The sequence below is a fragment of the Rhinopithecus roxellana genome, chromosome 2 (genome assembly GCF_007565055.1).
Source record: "Rhinopithecus roxellana isolate Shanxi Qingling chromosome 2, ASM756505v1, whole genome shotgun sequence".
Taxonomy (NCBI): domain Eukaryota; kingdom Metazoa; phylum Chordata; class Mammalia; order Primates; family Cercopithecidae; genus Rhinopithecus; species Rhinopithecus roxellana.
In genome coordinates this window covers 37,340,114-37,364,046 of record NC_044550.1, presented here as the reverse complement: position 1 = coordinate 37,364,046, position 23,933 = coordinate 37,340,114, and the positions used below count along the sequence as shown (strand labels likewise).

Genomic DNA, 23,933 nt, shown 5'->3' with positions numbered 1-23,933 from the left:
TGATATCAAGGCTCCAAAACAACAGACAAAATCGGAATTCAAATCTGAATAGCACCAAGTATAATTTAATCAGCAAAGCTCACTTCTGGTTCTATTCTTGTACACCAGTCCAACCACAAGGAAGGAGTCACTCTGTGCACCATAATTCAGAGGGAAAACATTAACACTCTGAAGTCCATCTAAACAAAGGTGACCAAGGTTATTAAAGAAATAGTAATGTTTAACTTCAAGACGAGGTACTGGAAATAAACTGGTCTTTTTCAAGGTTCATCAGTTAGGTGGGAATAAACTAATTTTTTCTATTTTAGCCACAGAGCAAAAGTAGGATGGGCCACTGAGAAGTTGTAGGGAAGACTTTGGTTGAACATAATGATGGATGTTCAATTGTAGTCAGTTGTGAAACTCCAGTATCATTTCCCTCAAACTATGCTTAAATCACAAATCACTTTTGCTTTCCTATAGAGCTCAAATTCAGTCTGAATGAAATTGCTGCACAAATGTAACAAGAATTGATCCTACACTGGGACTACAGCCATGGAGAAAAAGCAATGTAGTCGTAAAATGTTAATAGGTTTTTCTCAGAGAAAGGACGCAACTACTTTCACACGTGTACTTTCATTTTCAACTTGATATATGTCTATATTGTTCGAAGTGTTTTTCTTTCTTTTTTTTTTTTTAAACTGATGTTCAGAGCAGCACCAGTCACAAGATCAAAATGATAAGGAAAAATCTTAATGTCATTTCTTCATGGCTTAAATTTCTGGGTATCTCTTTTTCTACAATGGCATCTAGTCTAACAGTATATGTAAAGTTCCCATATATATACCACTGAGGAGCTCTTGCAACTAACATTTGCAAACACGACAATTTCGTACTAGAGGGATCTGGAAGTCAGGAAAGCCAAGAAGGGTTAAACAAACAGTGAGATGCAGTAAGTCAATTAAAATATGTGCATTATATTGGCTCAAGAAAATGTGTATGTGCAACAAAGTGAACAAAAATAAAGTAAAAAAGCACAGCAGTAGCTCACGCCTGTAATCCCAGCACTTTGGGAGGCTGAGGTGGGCAGATCACAAGGTCAGGAGTTCAAGACCAGCCTGGCCAATATGGTGAAACCCTGTCTCTACTAAAAATACAAAAAAACCAGCCGGGCGTGGTGGTGTGCGCCTGTAGTCCCAGCTACTTGGGAGGCTGAGGCAGGAGACTCACTTGAACCCAGGAGGTGGAGGTTGCAGTGAGCCGAGATTGTGCCACTGCACTCCAGCCTGGGCAATAGAGGGAGAGTCTGTCTTAAAAAAAAAAAAAAAAAAAAAAAAAAAAGCAGAGAATAAAGTAGTCTGTCCATAAATGGAATATATGTACAAATTAACATCCACATTACTGCAAATAAAATGAAGTGATTAGTTATTTTCAGAGATGTCATTCTTCTGCTGTAAATTTTATGTGTTTAAATGTATGGGGGATAAAATTAAGCCACTGCTCTACCTTATGGCTTTTCTTTTACCATGGTAAATTCTACTTCAAATATTCACCAAGAGAAACATAACGTAATTCAAACCTCATGAATTCCCACCAATCTGGAGATGAGGTTCATGAGCATCATCTTCACTTCAAACCTTTCCTTACAGCACTCAAGCTGCTTTAGTAGTTTTTCTGCAAAATCTGGCAAGGAGAGGATGAAAGAAGTACATTGTGAGTCCATGGTCTATATGACATTTATGTAACAGGCATACGAAAAGGCCGTAGTTAGATCAGTGAATAGTTTGACAAACAGATGAATATATCAATATATATAAGGGTGCCCAAAGTTAAATCTTAACAATTCCCAAGTTTTTTAGTATCAACATCTAGAGTGACTGTTTGACAGGTGCTCGCTTCACTTAACAGTTCTCCAGAGGCTTGCTTCTTAAAGGGGTAGTCCACAGACCAGCAGCTGCTGGTCCACCTGGGAGGCTTGCTGGAAATGCAGAAGCTCAGGCCCCACCTCCCCAGGTGATCCGTATCTACATGTAAGTTTGAGAAACACTGATCTACAGCAGGGGTCAGCAAATCTTGCCATACGTTAGGGTACCGAGAGCCCCAATGCCCAGCTACACCCCATACCAACTAAATTAGATTCTCTGGGGATAACAGGACCCAAGCATCAGCACAGTTTTTATAAATTAGCAAGATGAGACCAATGTGTGGCCTAGTTTGAGAACTAGTGTTCTCGAACAAGGTTTTCCATATTTTTGGTTTCCACATATTATTATTATTATTATTTTTTAAAAAAGGACCAACAAAAGACTGCCAGTTTATTTGGTCAAGTACAATGCCCTATTACAACTGTGTTGTTAAAAGCATGAGTCTCAGAAAGACCTGTTTTTACATATTTTTCTTGTTCTGTGATAGACTGGGAATCACTGCTTTAGAAGACAATTTTGTAGGTTACAACCAACTAGTAACAACTAAGCATTTATTGACTATCTGTTAAATGCCAGGGATCTTATATTCCCAGAAAACCCCAAAGGCAGGAAATAAAATAGGCAAAGGTAAGGCCAACAAGGAACTTGGAAGTCATAATTACATACCTTGGGGATCATGAATCAAGTGAATGGCTGAAAAGTTAAACACCTCTGGCTTTTTCTTTTTTTTTTGTTTCTGAAAGGGAGAAGAAATACATTTTCAGTCTGAGTTACAGTGATGATCCCTTAAAACTTAATGTGCTAATAAGGCTGTTATAAGTCCATTAGACTCTTTAAAAAGAAAAAAAACTTTGTTCTAAAAACCTTTTCAACTAGAAGAATTGAAGTAGGTTTTTGCCTTTTAAGATTAAATGTGGAGAATGTGTTCCAACCATTAGCACCTATGAGACTTACAGGAATTAAGAAATGCAAACATTAATAATATGGTTTGGCTCTGTGTCCCCACCTAAATTTCATCTTGAACTGTAATCTCTGCGTATCGAGGGAGGGACCTGGAGGGAGGGGCCTGGTGGGAGGTTATTGGATCATAGGGGTAGTTTCCCCCATGCTATTTTCGTGATAGTGAGTTCTCACAAGATCTGATGGTTTAAAAGTGTTTGGCAGATCCCCTGTAGTGCTCTCTCTCTCTCCTGCCACCACGTAAGACATGCCTTGCTTCCCCTTTGCCTTTCGCCATGATTGTAAGTTTCCTGAGGCCTCCCCCACCATGCAGAACTGAATCAATTAAACCTCTTTCCTTGATAAATTACCCAGCCTCAGGTTGTTCTTTATAGCAGTGTGAAAACGAACTAATACAATTGATAAAACACATAAGGGCAAAATTAATGACTTTCAAAATAATCATTACAAAAATATTGAATGTACTGCATTTATGTACTCTTCTGACAAAACATGTCTAGAAAAGATACCATAATACAAGCCACCTTGATCAGAACAAGTAAAAAGTGAATTTAATTAAACTAATTTATCCAAGTCACTGATTTTGCTAGAGCTGAATACATTTATTCATCTAAAATATTAGTGCTGAAAAATTCATCACACATTTCTAAGTCTTCTGAAAATGGTACTCTGATTTTAAATTCTTAAAAGCTCTAGCTAAAAACAACATATTCTTCACTCCTATCTCATTTTCCAGATACAAGTCTCACCTTGAGCACTTTCATTGCCTTTTCCAACTTTTTCTTGTTTTTGGAACTTTTCTTCCCTGTAGCATATTGTACTAGCAGGTCTCTTGCTGTTGGTCCATCATCCTAAAGAAGAAATTACTTTGTAAAATTGTAAACAAGGGAAATCTGCATAGAATGAAAGAGTAAACCTTCCAGTCTCTTCTTGGTTCTTATACCCGTTGCATACAGCTACTAAAAATGAATACTACTTTTAGGCTAGGCGCGGTGGCTCACGCCTGTAATCCCAGCACTTTGGGAGGCCAAGGTGGGTGGATCACTTAAGGCCAGGAGTTTGAGACCAGCCTAGCCAACACAGCAAAATTGTGTCTCTATTAAAAATACAAATACTTAGCTGGGCTTGGTGGCGCACACCTGTAATCCCAACTACTCAGGAGACTGAGGGAGGAACATCACTTGAGCCCGGAAGGGGAAAGTTACAGTGAGCTGAGATCACGCCACTGCACTCCAGCCTGTCTCATTAAAAAAAAAAGAAAAAGAAAAAAAAAAAACAAACAAAAACAAAAAAAAATTTCAGTGGAAAAAATATGCCTATGTGTGCACAAACAGGTACATACAAAGATTTTCACTGCAGCACTAATTTTTTTTTTTTTTTTTTTTTTTTTGAGATGAAGTCTCATTCTGGCACCCAGGTTGGAGTACAATGGCATGCTCTCAGTTCACTGCAACCTCCACCTTTCAGGTTAAAGCGATTCTCCTGCCTCAGCATCCCAAGTAGCTGGGATTACAGGCGCACACCACCATGTCTGGCAAATTTCTGTATTTTTAGTAGAGACGGGTTTCGCCATGTTGGCCAGGATAGTCTTGTACTCCTGACCTTAAGTGATCCGCCCGCCTCAACCTCCCAAATTGCTGGGATTACAGGTATGAGCCATTGCACCCAGCCCTCATTTTTCCTTTAAAAACTGTTGTCGGGCAACCCACTCGGGTCCCCTTCCACGCTGTGGAAGCTTTGTTCTTTCGTTCTTCACAATAAACCTTGCTACCACTCACTGTTTAGGTCCGTGCCATCTTTAAGAGCTGTAATACTCACTGTGAAGGTCCGTGGCTCCAAAACAAACAAAACAAAACAAAACAAAAAAAACTGTTGTCTTCCTTTACAAATATGTACATTGTTTACTACGGCATATGTATTCCCACTGCCCTATTCTGAAATAAGCATCATTTGCTTTTAGAGAGTTTCTCTCTTTTTGTTATTTAGGTTGCCATTTACAATAAAAATGTATACACTGTTTAAAAGATGCTGTCACATATTCCAGTACTTTGGTTACCAAAATACTAAAATGGGGAAGAATAATTTTATTTTATTTTTTTTAGAAATTATTTTAATATTTCATGTCATCATGAATCTTGATTTTTTTTTCCTCAAAAATATGTTGGTGACAATTTTCATCCTAAATTTACATAGTGAGATATAGGTATAACTTTAGAACTAAGATCAAGGTCGAATAAATCTGTTTTATTAATTATTTAACCAATCTTACTGAATACAAGTGAAAAATTCCAAGTAGAGTAAAATAGCATGGCAGAATTCAATAGAAGGGCAAAGGCGTCATCTAGGTTCCTTTCTAACTTCAGCAGTCATAGACTTTATAATGTGCACTCAGAGCAAAAATGACAGGTAAGATTCAGAAGCAGCTATGATTAAACTAACCTCAGATTCAGAGTCACTGTCCTGTTTTTCTTCTTCATCTTTCCCAAGGAAGAATGTCAAAGCGGCAACTAATATCTAAAGACCAATGAGAAAAAAGTCAGCTACTTGATTCAGCTTAAAACAAAGAATAAATCCTTTTGACCATGCTTTATACACGTGCATGAACTAAGATCTGAAGAACAAATTCAAAGAGTGGTGGGATTTTTTGCTCATTTTTTCTTAATTACAATTGTTTTTATGTTATTTCTCTAATAAATACTTAATTTAAAAAACTAGATAAAAACTGCTAGGCTATATATAGTCAGCCTTCAAGACTGTCAAGAATTTCTACATCCCCTATAAGAAAAGTGACATTATAGCCCTTCTAACAGACAAAAGTCAAACATTGACCTTAAATTTCTTTTAGCAGTGCCTAAGCCCAATAGAAGTCAAGAACCACAAGGGAAAAACATTAAAAAACCACTGAGGGTATCATTTAGTACATAGCAATTTAAAAACTCCTAATTCTATTGATTCCTTTAAAGTTCAGATGACCCAGGAAAGCAGTATAGGAACCAAGAAAGCATCACTTAACATAAACTGCACGTTGGCACATCACTGCATGCCTGGTATGCAGGCATGCAGTTTATGCTGAGTGCTGCTTTCTTCTAACTGCGTGCAGAAAGCAGACCACCCACAGACAGAGCTTACACACAGCCCTACGGGCGCTCACCTTGGTGACCTTAGAGAAACATGCAGTTGTGATAACATTGACAGTTTTGGCATCATTCCTGGGGGAAGACAATGAATGCTTTTTAAGTAAATTTTCATTCTACTGTATTTCATAGCACAGACAACGGCACAAAATGAATAATATAACAAATGTCTGTGACATACCAGAATTCCCAACTGTCATATTTCAAAAAGATATGGGTTGCTAAATTAGTCAACCACAAGTAAAACATTTCATTAGATTTTAGCCCAGATTTATGACAAAACTTGCAGCCATTAACATGGAGTATTTAAAGAATTTTTAATGACATAGGAAGCTAGTCAAGTGAAGAAAAAAAAAAATACTGAGAAGGTCTGGGACAGTGGCTTGTGCCTATAATCCCGGCACTTTGGAGGGCCAAGGCAGGCAGATCACTGGAGGCCAAGAAGAGTTCAGGTCCAACCTGATCAACATAGTGAAATCCCATCTCTACTAAAAATACAAAAAAATTAGCTGGGCATGGTGGTGCGTGCCTGTAATTCCAGCTACTTGGGAGGCTGAGGCACGAGAACTGCTTCAACTCAGGAGGCAGAGGTTGCAGTGAGCCAAGATCACACCATTGTACTCCAGCCTGGACAACAGACCAAGACTTTGTCTCAAAAAAACAAACAAAAAACAATAATAATCGAGAATTTAAAAACTATAATATATAGGCTGGGCACAGTGGCTCACGTCTGTAATCCCAGGGCTTTGGGAGGCCAAGGCAGGTGGACCATGAGGTCAGGTGATCGAGACCATCCTGGCCAACATGGTGAAACCCCGTCTCTACTAAAATACAAAAATAATTAGCCAAGCGTGGTGGTGCGTGCCTGTAGTCCCAGCTACTCAGGAGGCTGAGGCAGCGAAATCGCTTGAACCCAGGAGGTGAAGGTTACAGTGAGCCCAGATCATGCCACTGCACTCCAGCCTGGTGACAGAGCAAGAGTTTCTCAAAAAATAAATAAATAAATAAATAAAATAATTTAATTAAAAAATAAAAAATAAACAAATAAATAAATAAAAACTATAATATAGAAAAATTTCAACCATATTTAAAAATTCACATTAAACAAAAGACTGGGTGGAAATACCATAAATACTAACAGTAATTGATTAAAACCACTTTTTAAATTTCTCCAAATTTTCTGCTGTAATGAATATTACTTTTATAGTAAAAAAATAAGTCAATAAGAAAAGCAAAAGAAATGAGTTGGGGACACTGTATCAACAAACTGAAGTATATGAGGCATGATATTTTATATAAATAGGATGAACTGACTTGAAAATCTTCAGAGTAGCAGAAGAGAGAGCTCAGATTTTGGAGTCAGTTAGATCTGGGTTTGAATTTCAGCTCTGCCTCTTAATACCTAAACTTTTACTAACTCTAAGAACTTCCATGTCATTACCTATAAAATGGGGATAATTCCAGATAAGCTATATCTGCTGTTCTCAAGCTGTTCTAAGTGATGTCCTATCAACGTGCCCAACCTCAGTAGATGCTCAAGAAATGATAACCAATGTTATTAGTCATTTGAATTGCCTCTATTTTTACTTCCAACTTCAATCTATGACAGAGGTATATTAAAGAGCTCAAACTCAAGAAAAGTATTTGTATATGTGCTCTGTATTAATTATAAATGAAAAAAGAGTCTACTTCTCATAAGACAAATATATATACACTACCAAATGTTCCTTCTGTAGAGTTCAATCATTACATCTAAAGACATCTTGGCTGCGGTTGCATTGCTATCTCTTAACATGGTGTACATGAAATTTTGCAATACCTGAAGAAAAGGAGGAGAAAGAAGACTTAATACACTGATGGTACAATGCTGCAAAAATGGAAAACAGAAGAGTACTTACTACATTCACTTTATTGTTCTTGTGTTTTGCGTTTATATTCTTGATATCAGTCACAATATGTGTGTATAAAGTCTGAGCAAAAGAAACAAAAACATATACATTAAACCTAACCAACATTTTTAACCTTGCTATATTTGGAGAACAGTATGAAAATACAGGATGACTTAATTTTACCTATTTTTCATTCTATCACAGAAGAAACCCAAACCAAGCAGACAAACAAAAAAGCAACTACAAAGCAAAGCAAATTTGTCCTCAAGAGGTTAAACATGGAGTTTCATGTAATACAGCACAATTCTCCTAGGTATATATCCAAGAAAATGAAAACATCAGTGTTCATACAAACGTTCATAGCAGCCTTATTCGTAGTGGCCAAAAAGTGGAAATAACTTAAGTTTCCATTAACTGATGAATGGATAAACAAAATGTGTTATATCTACACAATGGAATATTATTTGGCAACGAAAAGGAATAAAGTACTGATATGGGCTACAATATGAATGAATCTTGAAAACATTATGCTAAGTGAGAGAATCTAGTCACTACCACATATTGTATGACTCCACTTACATAAAATTTCCAAAACACACAAATCTATAGTGACCCAAAGTAAACTGGTGATTACCTAGAGCTAAAAGGGATGAGGAACGGGATTAACTGTTACTTGGAATAGAGTTTCTTTTGGGGGTGACAAATGTTCAAAAATTGATTGTGGTGATGGTTGTACCACTCTGTCAATACACTAAAAAGCACTGAATTGTATACTTTAAGTGGATGAATTTTATGTAAATTATATCTCAATAAAAGTGTTACTAAAAAAAATGCTCCAATTTACCAAGCACCTAACTGCATGTAGGAAAATACTGCGAATGCACATATCACTGGTGCCCACACCATGCTCCCATGGACCACTTTTATTCCACAAATTAGACTGCAGGTGGCAAGCCACCCAGGTGCCGAGGTAAGAGACCGAGGGCACGAGCTGTTCCAGTATAATGAGGAAAATATATATAATAAGAACAGCTGTACTAGACATAGCTTATAGATATGATTACTTATGAATAATATTAATGATTAGTTTGTAGCATTACTCTTTATTCCAGTATTATAATAATCTTTGCTCTACAATTATAACCTAGGAAAAACCAGGCCATACAGAGATAGGAGCTGAAGGGACATGGTGAGAAGTGACCAGAAGACAAGAGTGTGAGCCTTCTGTTATGCCTGGACAGGGTCACTAGAGGGCTCCTTGGTCTAGCGGTAACACCAGCGTCTGGGAAGATGCCTGTTACCTACCTAGTGGACCTTGGTCTAGCAGTAGCGTCAGTGCCTAGAAAAGGCACCCATTACTTAGCAGACTGGGAAAGGGAGTCTCCCTTTCCCCAGGAGAGTTAGATATGACTGGTCCGCCACGTCTTGTAGAGGGCCTGACATCAGTCAGGCCTGCCTGCAGTCATCCGGAGGCCTAACCGTCCCCCTGTGATGCTGTGCTTCAGCATCAGGCTCCTGGTCCACTTTCATGTTCCACTCTGTACACCTGGCTCCGCCTTTCAGATAGCAGTAGCAGAATTAGTGAAAGTACTAAAAGTCTCTGAAACGCAGAAGTAATGGCGTAAGCTGTCTCCTCTCTCCGCCTTGGCTGCCAAATAGGGAAGGAACCCCTGTCCAGCGGAAATATGACTCATGTGACCTTACCTATCATTGGAGATGGCTCACACTCCTTACCCTGCCCCCTTGCCTTGTATCCAATAAATACCAGCGCAGCCTGGCATCCAGGGCCACTACCGGTCTCTATGTCTTGGTGGTAGTGGTCCCCCGAGCCCAGCTGTCTTTTCTTCTATCTCTTTGTCTTGTGTCTTTATTTCTACGATCTCTTGTCTCCGCACATGAGGAGAAAAACCCACAAACCCTGTAGGCCTGGCCCCTACATTAGACCAAGAATACAACTGCTAAAATAAAACAGTGGTAGTCTCTTAATACTTTGAAAAAAATTTTAAATTAATTAATGTAAACTTAAGTTTTTCTTTCCTTTTTTTCTTTAAATACAGAAGGGGTCTTTCTATGTTGCCCAGGCTGGTCTCAAACTCCTCGCCTCAAGTGATCCTCCCACCTCAGCCTCCCAAAATGCTGGTATTACAGATGTGAGCCAGTGTCCAGCCAACTTTTTCCATCTTAAATTTCTTTCATAAATCTTCAGCTTCTAGTGTTATATAAGCAAATGCAAATTCGTAGGAAAATGTTAATAACAACAAAAGAGTTTTTTGTGGGGGAGTGGGCCAGTTATAGCTGTGAGTACCAATGTCCTGATTTGGCCAGCCAGTATGGTGCAGTAGTAAAAGGCTTGGGTTCTGGAACCAGAGCCTGGGCTTATATCTAATCCCACCACTAAGAAGCAGTGTGAGAGTGGGCAAGTTACTCTATCTCTCTTTAACCTCAGCCTTTTCTTTTTTTTTTGAGACGGAGTCTCGCTCTGCTGCCCAGGCTGGAGTGCAGTGGCCAGATCTCAGCTCACTGCAAGCTCCCCCTCCTGGGTTTACGCCATTCTCCTGCCTCAGCCTCCCGAGTAGCTGGGACTACAGGCGCCCGTCACGTGGCCCGGCTAGTTTTTTTGTATTTTTTAGTAGAGACGGGGTTTCACCGTGTTAGCCAGGATGGTCTCGATCTCCTGACCTCGTGATCCGCCCGTCTCGGCCTCCCAAAGTGCTGGGATTACAGGCTTGAGCCACCGCGCCCGGCCTAACCTCAGCCTTTTCATCTGCAAAGTAAGAATAATAATAATGAGGATCCCTCTCTCATAGGGCTTTGTGAGTAAATGAGTAAATACACAAAAGCTCTGAGAATGGTGCCTGGCACAAAGTATGCACTCAATAAATACTGGCTATTAACACCATACTGCATGCACACATGGTTGTTTTTTTTTCTGTTAAAGTAATTCTTAACTGTATCCAACAATGTAAAGCATCGATAATTCAAGAGACAACAAAATCTTATGTTGCCTCAAGGAAGATGCAGGGAAATATTTTTATTGCTCTTTACCTTTCGCAGAAGCTTATCATGGCAACGCAGAAGTTCAAAGAAGAGTTCTAGCAGGCTTGATGGATTGATGAGATTCTTATTTCTCAGCAAGATCAAAGCTTTGCAAAATGTCTCGGGAAGGAAAAAAAACATACCATAAGACAATGGTAAAGTTAACAAGGTGAGAAAATAGAGCATATATGTCCCAAGACCTTAATGTCTTTTACTAACTAGACACTATTGTAGGATTCAGAACAGTCAGTCTCTGCCTTCATGGAGCCTACACTGGGGATAGAACAGAACAGAGGACAGACAAGTCAAGTAAGCACATAAAAAGTGGGATCTAAGAAAATAAGTGTCATGCAGGAAGTAAACAGGTTTACGTAATTGATAAATAGTGACTGAGGGAGGGCCACAGGGAGGTCAAGTAAGACCTCTTTGTCGTGTCACCATATGGTAAAACCCTGAAACCATAAAGACAGGTGGGATAACAACATAATACACTAAATTGGAATAATCAATGCGAGTTTGTGACCTCACGAGGCATTCTTTTGACGTACCATTAGCACTAAGAATGGCCCAACAGCAGTTGTTGCACTTCTCCCCCATGCCTTTTTTTTTTTGAGACAGGTCTCGCTATATCGCCTAGGCTAGTCTTGAACTCTTGAGCTCAAGCAATCTTGCTTCAGCTTCCTGATTAGCCAGGACTGTAGGTACTCAGTTATTATTATTATTATTATTTTTTCTATTGTTAAGAGATAGAGTCTCATTATGTTGCCTAGGCTGGTTTCAAACTCCTGGAAACTCCTCAAATGATGCTCCTACTTCAGCCTCCTAAGTAGCTGGGATTACAGGCATGAGCTGAAGTGCCCAGCAGTAGTGGCACTCTTGCTTAACACCAATTCTTACATGTAGCCCTATCATCCAAATTTTGGCCTCGAATGTTCTCCTTCATTAGATGAAATACAATCCTTGAAGAACAGTTGATTCCAAGCCTTGGGGCAAGAAAAATGGTAAGAATGAATTTGGAACTATTTCTGCCAGAATTCAAGGATGCTTTCAAAAACAGGGGCAAGGCTGGGCATGGTGGCCCACACCCATAATCTCAGCACTTTGGGAGGCTGAGGTGGGAGAATCACTTGAGGTCAGGAGTTCAAGATCAACCTGGGCAATGTAGTGAGACCTTGTCTCTACAAAGAGCGTGTGGTGGCACACGCCTTGTGGTCCCAGCTACTTGGAATGCTGAGGTGGGAGGACTGCTTGAGCCCAGAAGCTTGAGGCTGCAGTGAGCTAAGATTGTACCAGCCAGGCAGCTGAGTGAGAGACTCTGTCTAAAAAATAAAATAAAATAAAAATAAAAAAATAAAATAAATTTTAAAAATCAGAGAAATTGCTAAAAGGACTAAGAAGCTCCCCCCGGCCAGGTGGTGACAATCTGAACATAAAGTAATGAAAATAATAATGCTCAAAAAAAGTTTTAAAGTACATAAAAGGTAGTTACAATGTCAAAGGAATACATATAACTTGATTTTTGTTTATTTAAGTAGGTAAGAATTACCACATATGGCTATTTCATTTCTTCCAGAAAAACCCCACAATGTTTCTATCTGTGTAAGCAGGACAGAGTGAACAAAAACTTGGGAATGACTCAAAAAGTCTTGGAAAAATAGCAAATACACCAGGTAGAAAGAAAGCACAGTGGCTGACAAGAATTGGTGGTTATCCCAATAACCAATTAAAAAGAGCTTCTTCCAGTGTGTTCAACGCTTCCTCTAAAGAGCAATGCTAACTATACAGACTCAATCCTTTATCTCCAGGCAAAGGAAATATCCATTATTTTTTAAAAACCTACTAATCATCATAAAGCACTATAAAGAAATACACATACACATTTTTTTCCATTTTTAAAAAAATTTATAGAGGCGAGGTCTCGTTATGTTGCCTAGGCTGCAGTGTAGTGGCTATTCACAGGCACGCGCATATCACACCTCAGGCTCAAACTCCTGACCTCAAGCAATCCTCCTGCCTCAGCCTCCTGAGAAGCCGGGACTACAGGCACACCTGGCACATTTATTAATTTAATAATCCCCACAGACCAGTTTGGTGGGGTACCGCCAGGAAAATAAAACTTAAATCCTAATTACATGGAAAGCCATTAAGTCTCTATACCCGAAATATCAAATCTCTATGAGCTACAAGGACTTCAAGAGTAACGTGACATCGGTAAAAGCCTTTAGACTAGGGGTTCAAGTTTGGAGTCCCTTGGGCTGTGCTGCCAGGTCCCATGTACCACCTGAGTGTCAATCAGTTGACAATCCAGAACCTGCAACCTTGGCTTGTATGAGATGGTATTCTTTTCCTTTTTGGCCTAATCAAATTACTAAAATTCTATAGTAGTACAAAAATGATAGAAATAGAAAAAAACCTGAGAAAATCTAATGGAAAACAAAGATTAATCTAAAGACTTGGCATTTCTACAAGTTTTGCTACAGGATATTAGCAAGTTTTCTGATCATATTTGTGTACTTATCTGCTGTAAAGAGGTTTGAAAAGCAGACATATTAAATTTGGAAGTGTCTTAGGTTGGGTTCCCTAGAATCAGAGACTGATTTATTACAAGTGATTTGTTGGGGGTATGATCTCAGAAAGGAAGTGAAGGAAGGAGGATAGTGCAGAGACAAGCAAAGCAAAGCAAGGATGTGTCCTTGACTGGAGATTAGCTTTAGTCCCATCACAGGAAAGCACTGGAGCACAACCTGCAATGGAGTCAGAGCCACCCTGAGGTAATAGGCTGGGCTTTTGTACCACATGATAATGGGCTGTAGGCTACTAGGGTAGGAGGACATCTCCCAGGCACTAGGACTCCGATTTAGCTGAGGACAATGTTCCAGAGAAAGGGCGGCTGAGGGCCACCAGTAGCTGACATTCACAACAAGCAGGGCAAACAGGTACACGGGCCTGGTAAAGGGAATGTCAGCCAGGACTCAACCTCAACCACTAAAGGAACAATGATGAAATGCTCAAACTGACTGTCTAATGGATAAGTTTACTAATTTAAGCATTATAAAAATGACAAATTGTAATTAGGATTCTTCATGCATATGAGATTTGAATGACTAGAAGAAATCATCTACTCAAAAGGTTAAAGAACATCCTGTAGGGTTAGTGTGCTGGAAGAATAGAAAGATCACAGTGTAGCTGAAAACAATAGGAGATCAGAAACACAGGCAAGAAGCAGATGATGCAGGCACCTTTGAGCCAGGTTATTAAGTTTCTGTTCTACTCTAACTATACATGAGAAACCATAGAAGGATTTTTAGGAAAGGATATAATAATTTACATTTTCCAAAGAAAATTAGCAGAGAGGCTGTTCTCATTTAAATATATATGAACGCAGCACACATGAACACAGCACAATTTATTCATCCAACTACTGGTCCTACCATTCGAAGATCTGGATCCAATACGGTATGATTGCAGGAGAGAAGATCTTTCACCTCTTGAGGAAAATTACTTAGATACTCTGGGTAGCAGTGACTAATCTGTAACAAAGCAAAGGCTCTTCTGAAGTTTCTCTCTTTCTCTCCTATAATTCAGATGCACACATTTAGGATGTTCTGCAAAAGGAGAGTAAAAGGCTATGTTTCATAGAAGTAGATGGTTTCAAACAACCTTCTTTTCCTTCTACGTGTTAATTTCTCCAACACTTATTATAGCTTCTCTAGTCTTAGTAATATTTATGATATGATTTAGTACCTGCTTTTATGATGAATTTGAAGAAGAAAAAAAAACAGTCTTAAAGTTTTGTCCTGGTTAGTTCTGCAAAAAGATTTAGTGACATTCTCTAACTCATGATAGGGAGAAAATAAAATTTGCAAAAAGGGAAAGTTAGAAACATATTTTAATTAAGTTCCCATTCCAGAGTGGAATAAGGTTGAGTATTAGTGAAAAAATATTTGGCAAACTGTGTGTAACACCGGTCTTTATTTAAGAAATTGTATTCTTACCTGTGCCATAAACATCACCAGCTCTGCTAGTTCTTTGCTGGGTTTATTTGGTTGCAATTTGAAAATCTCCACATTGGATTTGTAGTGATTATACTGCTGTAGAAACTGTAGAAAAATAAATTTAAGTTTGTCACATTCTATTACATGACTTTCTCAGTGCAGAAATTCTTAGGAGAAACTGTTGACAATCACATGGAGAAAAACATATTACAAAAGTATATAAAAACACTCCTTTTGCCTTATCTGCATTCTTCAAAGTGCACTTTTTAAAGACCTGAGCACATCACAGATAATCTAAAGACCCTTTCCTTAGAATTATCATTACAAGTTTAGGCAGCATGGTGTAAGAACAGAGAAGCATAAATCCCAAAATTCAGACTGTAGCCCTGTTCTGCCAGTTACTATCTAAATGATCCCTACTGCTGGGTGTAGTGGCTCACACCTGTAATCCCAGCACTCTGGGGGGCCAAAGTGGGTGGATCACTTGAGCCCAGGAGTTCGAGACCAAACTGGGTAACACAGGGAGACCCTGTCTCTACAAAAAATACAAAAATTAGCAGGGTGTGGTGGTGTGCATCTGTAATCCCAGGTACTCAACAGGCTGAAATGGGATAATCACTTGAGCCCAGGGAGGTCGAGACTGCAGTGAGCTATGATCATGCCACTGCACTCCAGCCTAGGCAACAGAGACATTCTGTCTCACAAAATAAAAATAAAAATAAATGACCCCTACTACCACGTCCATGTATGCAGAGCACTCAAATCAGCAGAAAAATAACAGGTCAGAAATATAAATTATATCTCAAGTACATGAAGCTCTCTAGTCAAAATCCCCCTCACCCCTTTTCTTAAATTATACTTTTAAGTTTTGGGATACATGTGCAGAACATGCAGGTTTGTTACGTAGGTATATATGTGCCATGGTGGTTTGCTGCACCCATCAACCTGCCATCTACATTAGGTATTTCTCCTAATGCTATCCCTCCCTAATGCTAACATAAACAGGGCCCGACCCTGATAGGCCCCAATGTGTGATGTTCCCCTCCCTGTGCCCATGCGTCCTCACTGTTCAACTCCCAGTTATGAATGAGAACATGCGGTGTTTGGTTTTCTGTCCTTGTGACAGTTTGCTGAGAATGATGGTTTCCAACTTCATCTATGTCCCTGCAAAGGACATGAACTCATCCCTTTTTATGGCTGCATAGTATTCCATGGTGTATATGTGCCACATTTTCTTTATCTAGTCTATCACTGATGGGTATTTGGGTTGGTTCCAAGTCTTTGTTATTGTGAATAGTGCCACAATAAACATACAAGTGCATGTGTCTTTATAGTAGAATGATTTATAATCCTTTGGGTATATACCCAGTAATGGGATTGCTGGGTCAAATGGTATTTCTGGTTCTAGATCCTTGAGGAATCGCCACACTGTCTTCCACAATGGTTAAACTAATTTACACTCCCACCAACAGTGTAAAAGCATTCCTATTTCTCCACATTTTCTTCAGCATCTGCTGTTTCCTGATGTTTTAATGATTGTCATTCTAACTGGCATGAGATGGTATCTCATAGTGGTTTTGATTTGCATTTCTCTAACGACCAGTGCTGATGAGCTTTTTTTCATGTGTTTGTTGGTCGCATAAATGTCTTCTTTTGAGAAGGGTCTGTTCAGATCCTTCACCCACTTTTTGATGGGGTTGTTTGTTTTTTTTCTTGTAAATTTGTTTAAGTTCCCTGTAGATTCTGGATATTAGCCCTTTGTCAGATGGACAGATTGCAAAAATTTTCTCCCATTCTACAGGTTGCTTATTCACTCTGATGATAGTTTATTTTGCTTGCAGAAGCTCTTTAGCTTAATTAGATCCCATTTGTCAATTTTGGCTTTTGTTGCCATTGCTTTTGGTGTTTTACTCATGAAGTCTTGCCCGTGCCTATGTCCTGAATGGTAGTAGCCTAGGTTTTCTTCTAGGTTTTTATGGTTTTAGGTCTTACATTTAAGTCTTTAATCCATCTTGATTTAATTTTTGTATAAGGTGTAAGGAAGGGGTTCAGTTTCAGCTTTCTGCAAATGGCTAGCCAGTTTTCCCAACACGTTTTATTAAATAGGGAATCCTTTCCCCATTGCTTGTTTTTGTCAGGTTTGTCAAAGATCAGATGGTTGTAGATGTGTGGCGTTATTTCTGAAGCCTCTGTTCTGTTCTATTGATCTATATATCTGTTTTGGTACCTTAAAAAAAAAAAAAAAAAAAACTAGGTCTCTGTCACCCAAGCTGGAGTGCAGTGGCACAATCATAGCTCACTGCCTCCTCAAACTTCTGGGCTTAAGAGGTCCTCCTGCCTCAGCCCCCTAAGTAGCTGGGACCACAGACGTTCACCACCACGCCCGGCTGATTTCTCATTTTTATTTTTTGTAGAGACGGGGTCTCTATATGTTGCCCAGGCTGGACTCAAACTCCTGGCCTCAAGTGATCCTCTCACCTCAGCCTCCCAAAGTGCTGGGATTACAGGTGTGAGGCAGAGCACCTCGCTCCCCTTTTCTTTTAAATATCAAGTAAAACTGTATGCTAGAGTTCTAGACAGGATGTGTTAACAGCCAATAGCAGTAGACACATGGAAATAATAATAGCTTCCACTTATTCAGCACTTGTTATGTGCTAAGCTTCTTATGTACATCAACTCATTTACTTATGTTTAGTCGTACCAGCCACCTGATAATCAAATGGTGGAATTCACCAGGCCTCAGTTCCACAGTTTCATGCCTTACAGCTAACTACTCTCCACCCATACATAGTCCATGTCTTTAAATTATGTGATACACACACAATCACTCTTTCTCATCATCCCTACCTGGTCCAGTGAACTCCCAATTCACATATCCAGTCACCCCTCTGACATCTCTGTTTAGGTGTCTAAACAGACATCGTAAACTTAGCATGGTCAAAAAACAACTTGATTTCCCCAACAAAACTGCCAGGCCTCTAGCTTCTTCTAAGAACAGAAGTCAAGTCCCTACATGCTTCAGACAGAACCACTTCTCTCTTGACCCCATACCTCCACTGAATAGGAGTGAGGAGAGGGCTGCAGAACTCCTCACGCTCCTGACAAAATCCTCACCCCATTTCTTCCCCCACCCCACCCATGGCCCAGCTAACACTATTTACCTGCCTTGAGATGATCAGGACTAATCTCATTACACCCTTTATGTGCATCAGTCACCACAAGAGTCCAGTATTCCCTGGCCATCCCTCATCCCCCCTCACTCTAATCCTCATACCACTAGAATCCTGAAACTCTTGGGGTGGGGCCAAGGCATCTAAATCTCTTTTAAACAGCCCAGTCATTCGGATGCTCTATGGGAACAGTGGTTTTCTCCTGACACACTGCTACATCGTTTCTTTCTCCCAGCATGGATGAGTCAGTAGGCATCCTCCCTGTTCATCAATGCAACTTCCAGAGCACTCATATCCCTCCAGATTAACATCCTTTCTCCTCCTTAACCGTCTTCACCCCCAGCTTTGAACCTTATGCCACAAGACCCACTATTCCTCCCTGTAGTCATCTAAAGACTAGGGTTATCCTCACATTCCTTGAACATTTCAGCTCTTTGCTCACTGTCTTCTCACCCTCTATCACAATTCCTGTTATAATACTTGGAGATTTCGTATCCACATGGAGGATCTTTCCAATCCTCATTACCTGACTTCTACCTGGCCCCTCATTACCCTGACTTCTCCTCCTCTAATTATCTTGAACTTACTGTATCTTAGCACTCACTTCCATGGTCACGCCCTAATTGTTGTCATTACCAATAACTATATTACAACTCCATAATCTCAATCAGAGGTATATTCCTCTCCAACCACATCTCCTATTTTCCAAACTCCAACGATCCTTCAATCTCATCAGAATCCATAGTCCACTGAGCCTACTACCTTTCCACTGCACCTAACTAACCCCCGCCCCAACTTCCCTGCTCATCCAGCTTCAATTCCATGATCAATCATTATAATCACCTTCATGAATATACTTCCACTCACTTGCCCATTTCTCTTGGCATTATACCCATTTGGTAAAATGCCCACCCTGTGCTTTCCTTCTCTACAGCTACGCTCCCAGAGCTGAACATCATTGGAGAAAATCGGCTAACTGGTGTCATTTTATTTTTTCATTTTAATTATTTTATTTTATTTATTTATTTATTTATTTTGAGACGGAGTCTCGCTCTGTCGCCCGGACTGGAGTGCAGTGGCCGGATCTCAGCTCACTGCACGCTCCGCCTTCCGGGTTTAGGCCATTCTCCTGCCTCAGCCTCCCGAGTAGCTGGGACTACAGACGCCCGCCACCTCGCCCAGCTAGCTTTTTGTATTTTGTTTAGTAGAGACGGGGTTTCACCGTGTTAGCCAGGATGATCTCAATCTCCTGACCTCGTGATCCGCCCGTCTCGGCCTCCCAAAGTGCTGGGATTACAGGCTTGAGCCACCGCGCCCGTCCTAATTTTTTTTTTTTTAGAGCCAAGGTCTTGCTCTGTTGCCCAGGTTTCTGTGCAGCGGTGCTATCATGGCTCAATGCAGCATCAAACTCCTGGGTTTAATCAATCCAACTGCCCTAGCCTTCCAATTAGCTGGGACTATAGGCATAAATTCGTAACTACAAACCTCAAATAAGCCTTGTATGTACTCCAGCAATCTGATTACATTTCTCTAGTCCCTTCACTTTCCCACTTTTCTGGACAACCATTTCGTACTTTGCATTCTGTCCTCAAACCTCACTTCTTCCCTGTCCTCATTCTCAGCAGATGATCTTATCTCCAATTTCACTAGGAGTATAAGCAATCTGAGAATAATTTCCATTCAACTACCCATCTTCTCCTGTGCCCATATACTTTACTTTCCTATTACAAAAGCTATCAGGCCACCATCTAAGGCTAGCTCCTCCAGTTATGCATTAGATTCTAAACCCTGTAATGTCACTCAATCAAGGTCTTTGCTTCACTAGTTCCCACCTCCCATTTCCTGCCTCAATAGGTTTTGCCCCATCAGTATACAGATATGCTGTTCTTTCTGCCATCTTAAAAACAAACAAACAAACAAACAAAACAAAACAAAACAAAATGAAAAAAACCTTTCTTAGTTGGGCATGGTGGCTCATGCCTGTAATCCCAGCACTTTCGGAGGCTGAGGCAGAAAGACTGCATGGTTTCAGCTTGGAGACCAGCCTGGGCAACATAGCAAGATCTCATCTCTACAAAAAAATCTGCTGGGAATGGTGGTTGCACACTTGTGGTCCCAGCTACCCAGGAGGCTGAGGTGGGAGGATTGCTTGAGCCCAGGAGGTTGAAGCTGCAGTGAGCCATGATCACATCACTGAACTCTGGCCTGGGCAACAGAGCAAGACTCTGCCTTGGAAAAAAAAAAAAAAAAATCCTTTCTTGATTCCACTTTACCCTGTACCTTCTACTCCGTTTCTCTCTTCAGAAAAAGTCCTTTAAAGAGTTGTCCATATATCCATATATGTTGCCTAATTGCCCTCCTTTTTAAAAAAGTCCTTTAAATTGAGATATAATTCATATACCACAAAATTTACCCTTTGAAAGTGTATAATTCAGTTCTTCAGTATATTTGCCAAGCTGTACAATTGTTAAGTTTTTCATCACCACCAAAAGAAATCCATTAGCAGTTATTTCCTATACCCCTTACCCTCAACTCTGGCAACCACTAATCTACTTTCCATCCGTATAGATGCACCTATTCTGGACATATTCTATTCATATACATAGAATCATACTCCAATTGCTTTTAAACCTTCTGTAATCAGATTTTTGCACCCATTCCTCTTCCCAAACTGCTCATATCAGGGTAGCCAATGACATCCATGTCACTAATTTTTTGTTTTGTTTTTTCGAGATGGAGTTTCACTCTTGTTGCCTAGGCTAGGGTGCAGTGGCACGATCTTGGCTCACTGCAACCTCTGCCTCCCGGGTTCAAGCAATTCTCCTGCCTCAGCCTCTGGAGTAGCTGGGATCACAGGTGCCTGCCACCATACCCAGCTAATTTTTATATTTTAAGTAGAGCTGAGATTTCGCCATGTTGGTCAGGCTGGTCTTGAACTCCTGACCTCAGGTGATTCACCCACCTCGGACTCCCAAAGTGCTGAGACTACAGGTGTGAGCCACAGTGCCCGGTCCCATGTTGCTAAATTTAATGGTGGTCAACTTTCGGTATTCATCTTATTTGATTCATCAGCATCTGACATGCTTGGGCTCTCCCTCCCTTAGGAACATTCATACTCGGCTTCCAGAACACCTCCTGGTTTTCCTCCTAACTTCACTGGCTGCTTTCTCAGTCCCTTTTTCCAGTTACTTAGAAACTCACTGGCCTCTAAATGTTGGGAATCCCCAGGGCTTTCTCTACCTACACAATCCAGGATCTAATCACCCTTCTTACTACCTCCTGTTACCACCATCCTGGCGCCACTCAACCCAGCATCATCTCTTGCTGTGGATAATTCCAATAGCTTCTTATGCGGTGGCTCTGCTTCTCTCTTTGCCCTCCTACATAACAGTCTATCCTCAAGTCAGAGTGATCTTGTTCTCATATAAGGTGGTTCATGTATTCTTCTGCTCAAAACCCTGTAAAGGCTTCCATCTCATTGGGAGGTAGAATCCCAAGTTCACCCACTTTCCTCATTCCCCATTTGGAGCCACACTGGCCTTTATGTTCCTGAAACCCACCAGGCATACCTGCCCCAGGGTCTTTATATCTTCTGTTCCTTCTGCCTAGATCATTCTTCCTAAACATATGCACAGCTCTCCCTCATGTCCTTGTCCTTCAGGTGTTCACTCAAAGATTACCATCTCAAGACCTTCCCTAACTATCCAATTTAAAACTGCAATAAACACCTCACCCCCAACATACATAAGTACTTTCCTATCATCTTTTTTTCACAGCACTTTTCATTATTTAACATACTATACTATGTGTCATTGTTTATCACCCCCTATTCGAATGTCATTTAATGAGCATAGAATTTTTATCTGTATAGCTCAATATTATGTAGTCCCAGGGCCCAGCATTGTGCCTTGCATATAGCAGGTAATCAACAGCATTTGTCAAATGAATGAACTTCAGTAAATGGCACTACCATCTACCTAGACACAAATAAAAAACCTGGGTGATCCTTCATTCCTTCTTTTTTCCTTTTCCCCCACATCCACTCCACCAGAAGGCTCTATTAGCACTACCTCCATGTAGAACAGTACCAACCTTTGTCCATAATTCCAGTGACACCACAATCCCTTGCCTGGTTATTCTGAGATCCATTATATTAGTTACCCTGCTTCCAGTGTTGCTCCTCTACAAGCCATTCCACATGTAACTTCCAGAGTACACTCTTTAAAAAATATAAGTCAGATCATGTCACTCTCCTGCTTAAAACTCTTCAATCACTCCCCAAGGCACTCAGAGTGAAATCTAAACTCGTTAACAGGGCCTAGGAGGCTCTGGATAATCTGATCCCTGCCTGCATTTCCTACATGATCTTCCACTGCTCTCTTCTATGCTGACTACACTTTAGCTACACTGGTTTCTTCTCTTCTTTTCCACCAGTAGCTTCTGCACTTTCTATTCCCTGTACCTACAATGCTCTTGACCTGCCTGGCTCAATATCATCACTGCAGAGCCACCTTCCCTGTTTATAGGGTCTAAACCAGCAGCCTCCAGTTCTAACCTATTCCCATCCAGTTTTACTTTCTTCATAGTCTCTACCATAGTAAGTCTACCCTCACTTGAATGTAAGTCCAAGAGAAGAATGCTTTCTTACCTGTCTTATTCATTACTGTACCCCAATGCCTACCTAGAATAACAATACACAGCAGGTATTATATAAGTGATTTTGGATATATACTTAAGTGAATTAAAGAGGTAGTTATTATCCCCTTCTTACATATTAAAATACCCACGTAGGCTCAGCGATTAACCCGCTTCGGTTACACAACTGGTTAACAACAGAGTCAGGAGTAGGAGTCATCTTACGGAATTATATGGACTCTCAACTTACCACTTTCTTTGCGAATGGCTATACAATGCTTTAAGCATCTCAAAGTCTTGCCTATGTTACTTAACTTCTTGTACTTGTTTCCTACTCTTTATTTCCACTATCTTGATCCTTGGAGAGGCTCTCTCTACTGGTGACCTAAGCCACTGAGATTGCCATGTGTTAAAAAGCACTCATAAGGCCGGGCACGGTGGCTCAAGCCTGTAATCCCAGCACTTTGGGAGGCCAAGACGGGTGGAACACGAGGTCAGGAGATCGAGACCATCCTGGCTAACACAGTGAAATCCCGTCTCTACTAAAAAAAACACACACACACAAAAACACTAGCCGGGCGAAGTGGTGGGCGCCTGCGGTCCCAGCTACTCGGGAGGCTGGGGCAGGAGAATGGTGTAAACCTGGGAGGCGGAGCTTGCAGTGAGCTGAGATCCGGCCACTGCACTCCAGCCTGGGCGACAGAGCGAGACTCCGTCTCAAAAATAAATAAATAAATAAATAAATAGCACTCATAAAATATCTATATGTGAAAATTTGGGGGAGGAGGGAAGTGAGAAGGGCAATGAAAAAATGAGTAATTGTGTTAGCCATTCAACAAATCACAACCTGGTAGAAGCACAAACATGTAATCGCAGCAAATACCTAGCAGAGATACCTGTTTAATGCCTGTCTGATAAATGGGTGTCCGAAGGAAGCACCTGTCAGATTAATATATCAAAACCACTTTCATTTTGTCGGTACTGGGTTCAAACACACCTAATGTTCACAACTTATATAAGGTTAGTATACAACGCCCATCACAATGAGGGCCTAATTTTTCAATCTAATCTTTTCCCAAAGCAAAATCTGACATTCGAGTCATGCCAGTTTCCGGTAAGTTTGAATCCTGGCTTAACTACATATTCTAAGCTCCCGAGTCTGTCCCTTGTGCTTGAGAAACCCCCACTCTTTCCGGGCACAGTCCAGGGT

General features: G+C 40.4%; 1 protein-coding gene across 2 annotated transcripts in view; it reads right to left on the bottom strand.

The window, feature by feature from the left end:
- The window catches only part of SDAD1 (SDA1 domain containing 1), a 40,554-nt gene that overhangs the window by 15,961 nt on the left and 660 nt on the right, over positions 1-23,933 (bottom strand). The window contains exons 2-11 of one of the 2 annotated variants that reach the window (XM_010377104.2): positions 14,919-15,023; positions 14,355-14,528; positions 10,933-11,043; positions 7,897-7,968; positions 7,717-7,817; positions 6,016-6,073; positions 5,304-5,378; positions 3,614-3,715; positions 2,571-2,640; positions 1,559-1,662 (exon numbers count right to left, since the gene is read on the bottom strand). In XM_010377104.2, coding sequence (XP_010375406.1) covers positions 1,559-1,662; positions 2,571-2,640; positions 3,614-3,715; positions 5,304-5,378; positions 6,016-6,073; positions 7,717-7,817; positions 7,897-7,968; positions 10,933-11,043; positions 14,355-14,357 — 696 coding nt within the window. In that variant the 5' untranslated portion in view covers positions 14,358-14,528; positions 14,919-15,023. The remainder of the gene's footprint in view (positions 1-1,558; positions 1,663-2,570; positions 2,641-3,613; positions 3,716-5,303; positions 5,379-6,015; positions 6,074-7,716; positions 7,818-7,896; positions 7,969-10,932; positions 11,044-14,354; positions 14,529-14,918; positions 15,024-23,933) is intronic. The other variant, XM_010377102.2, reaches the window with a different exon arrangement.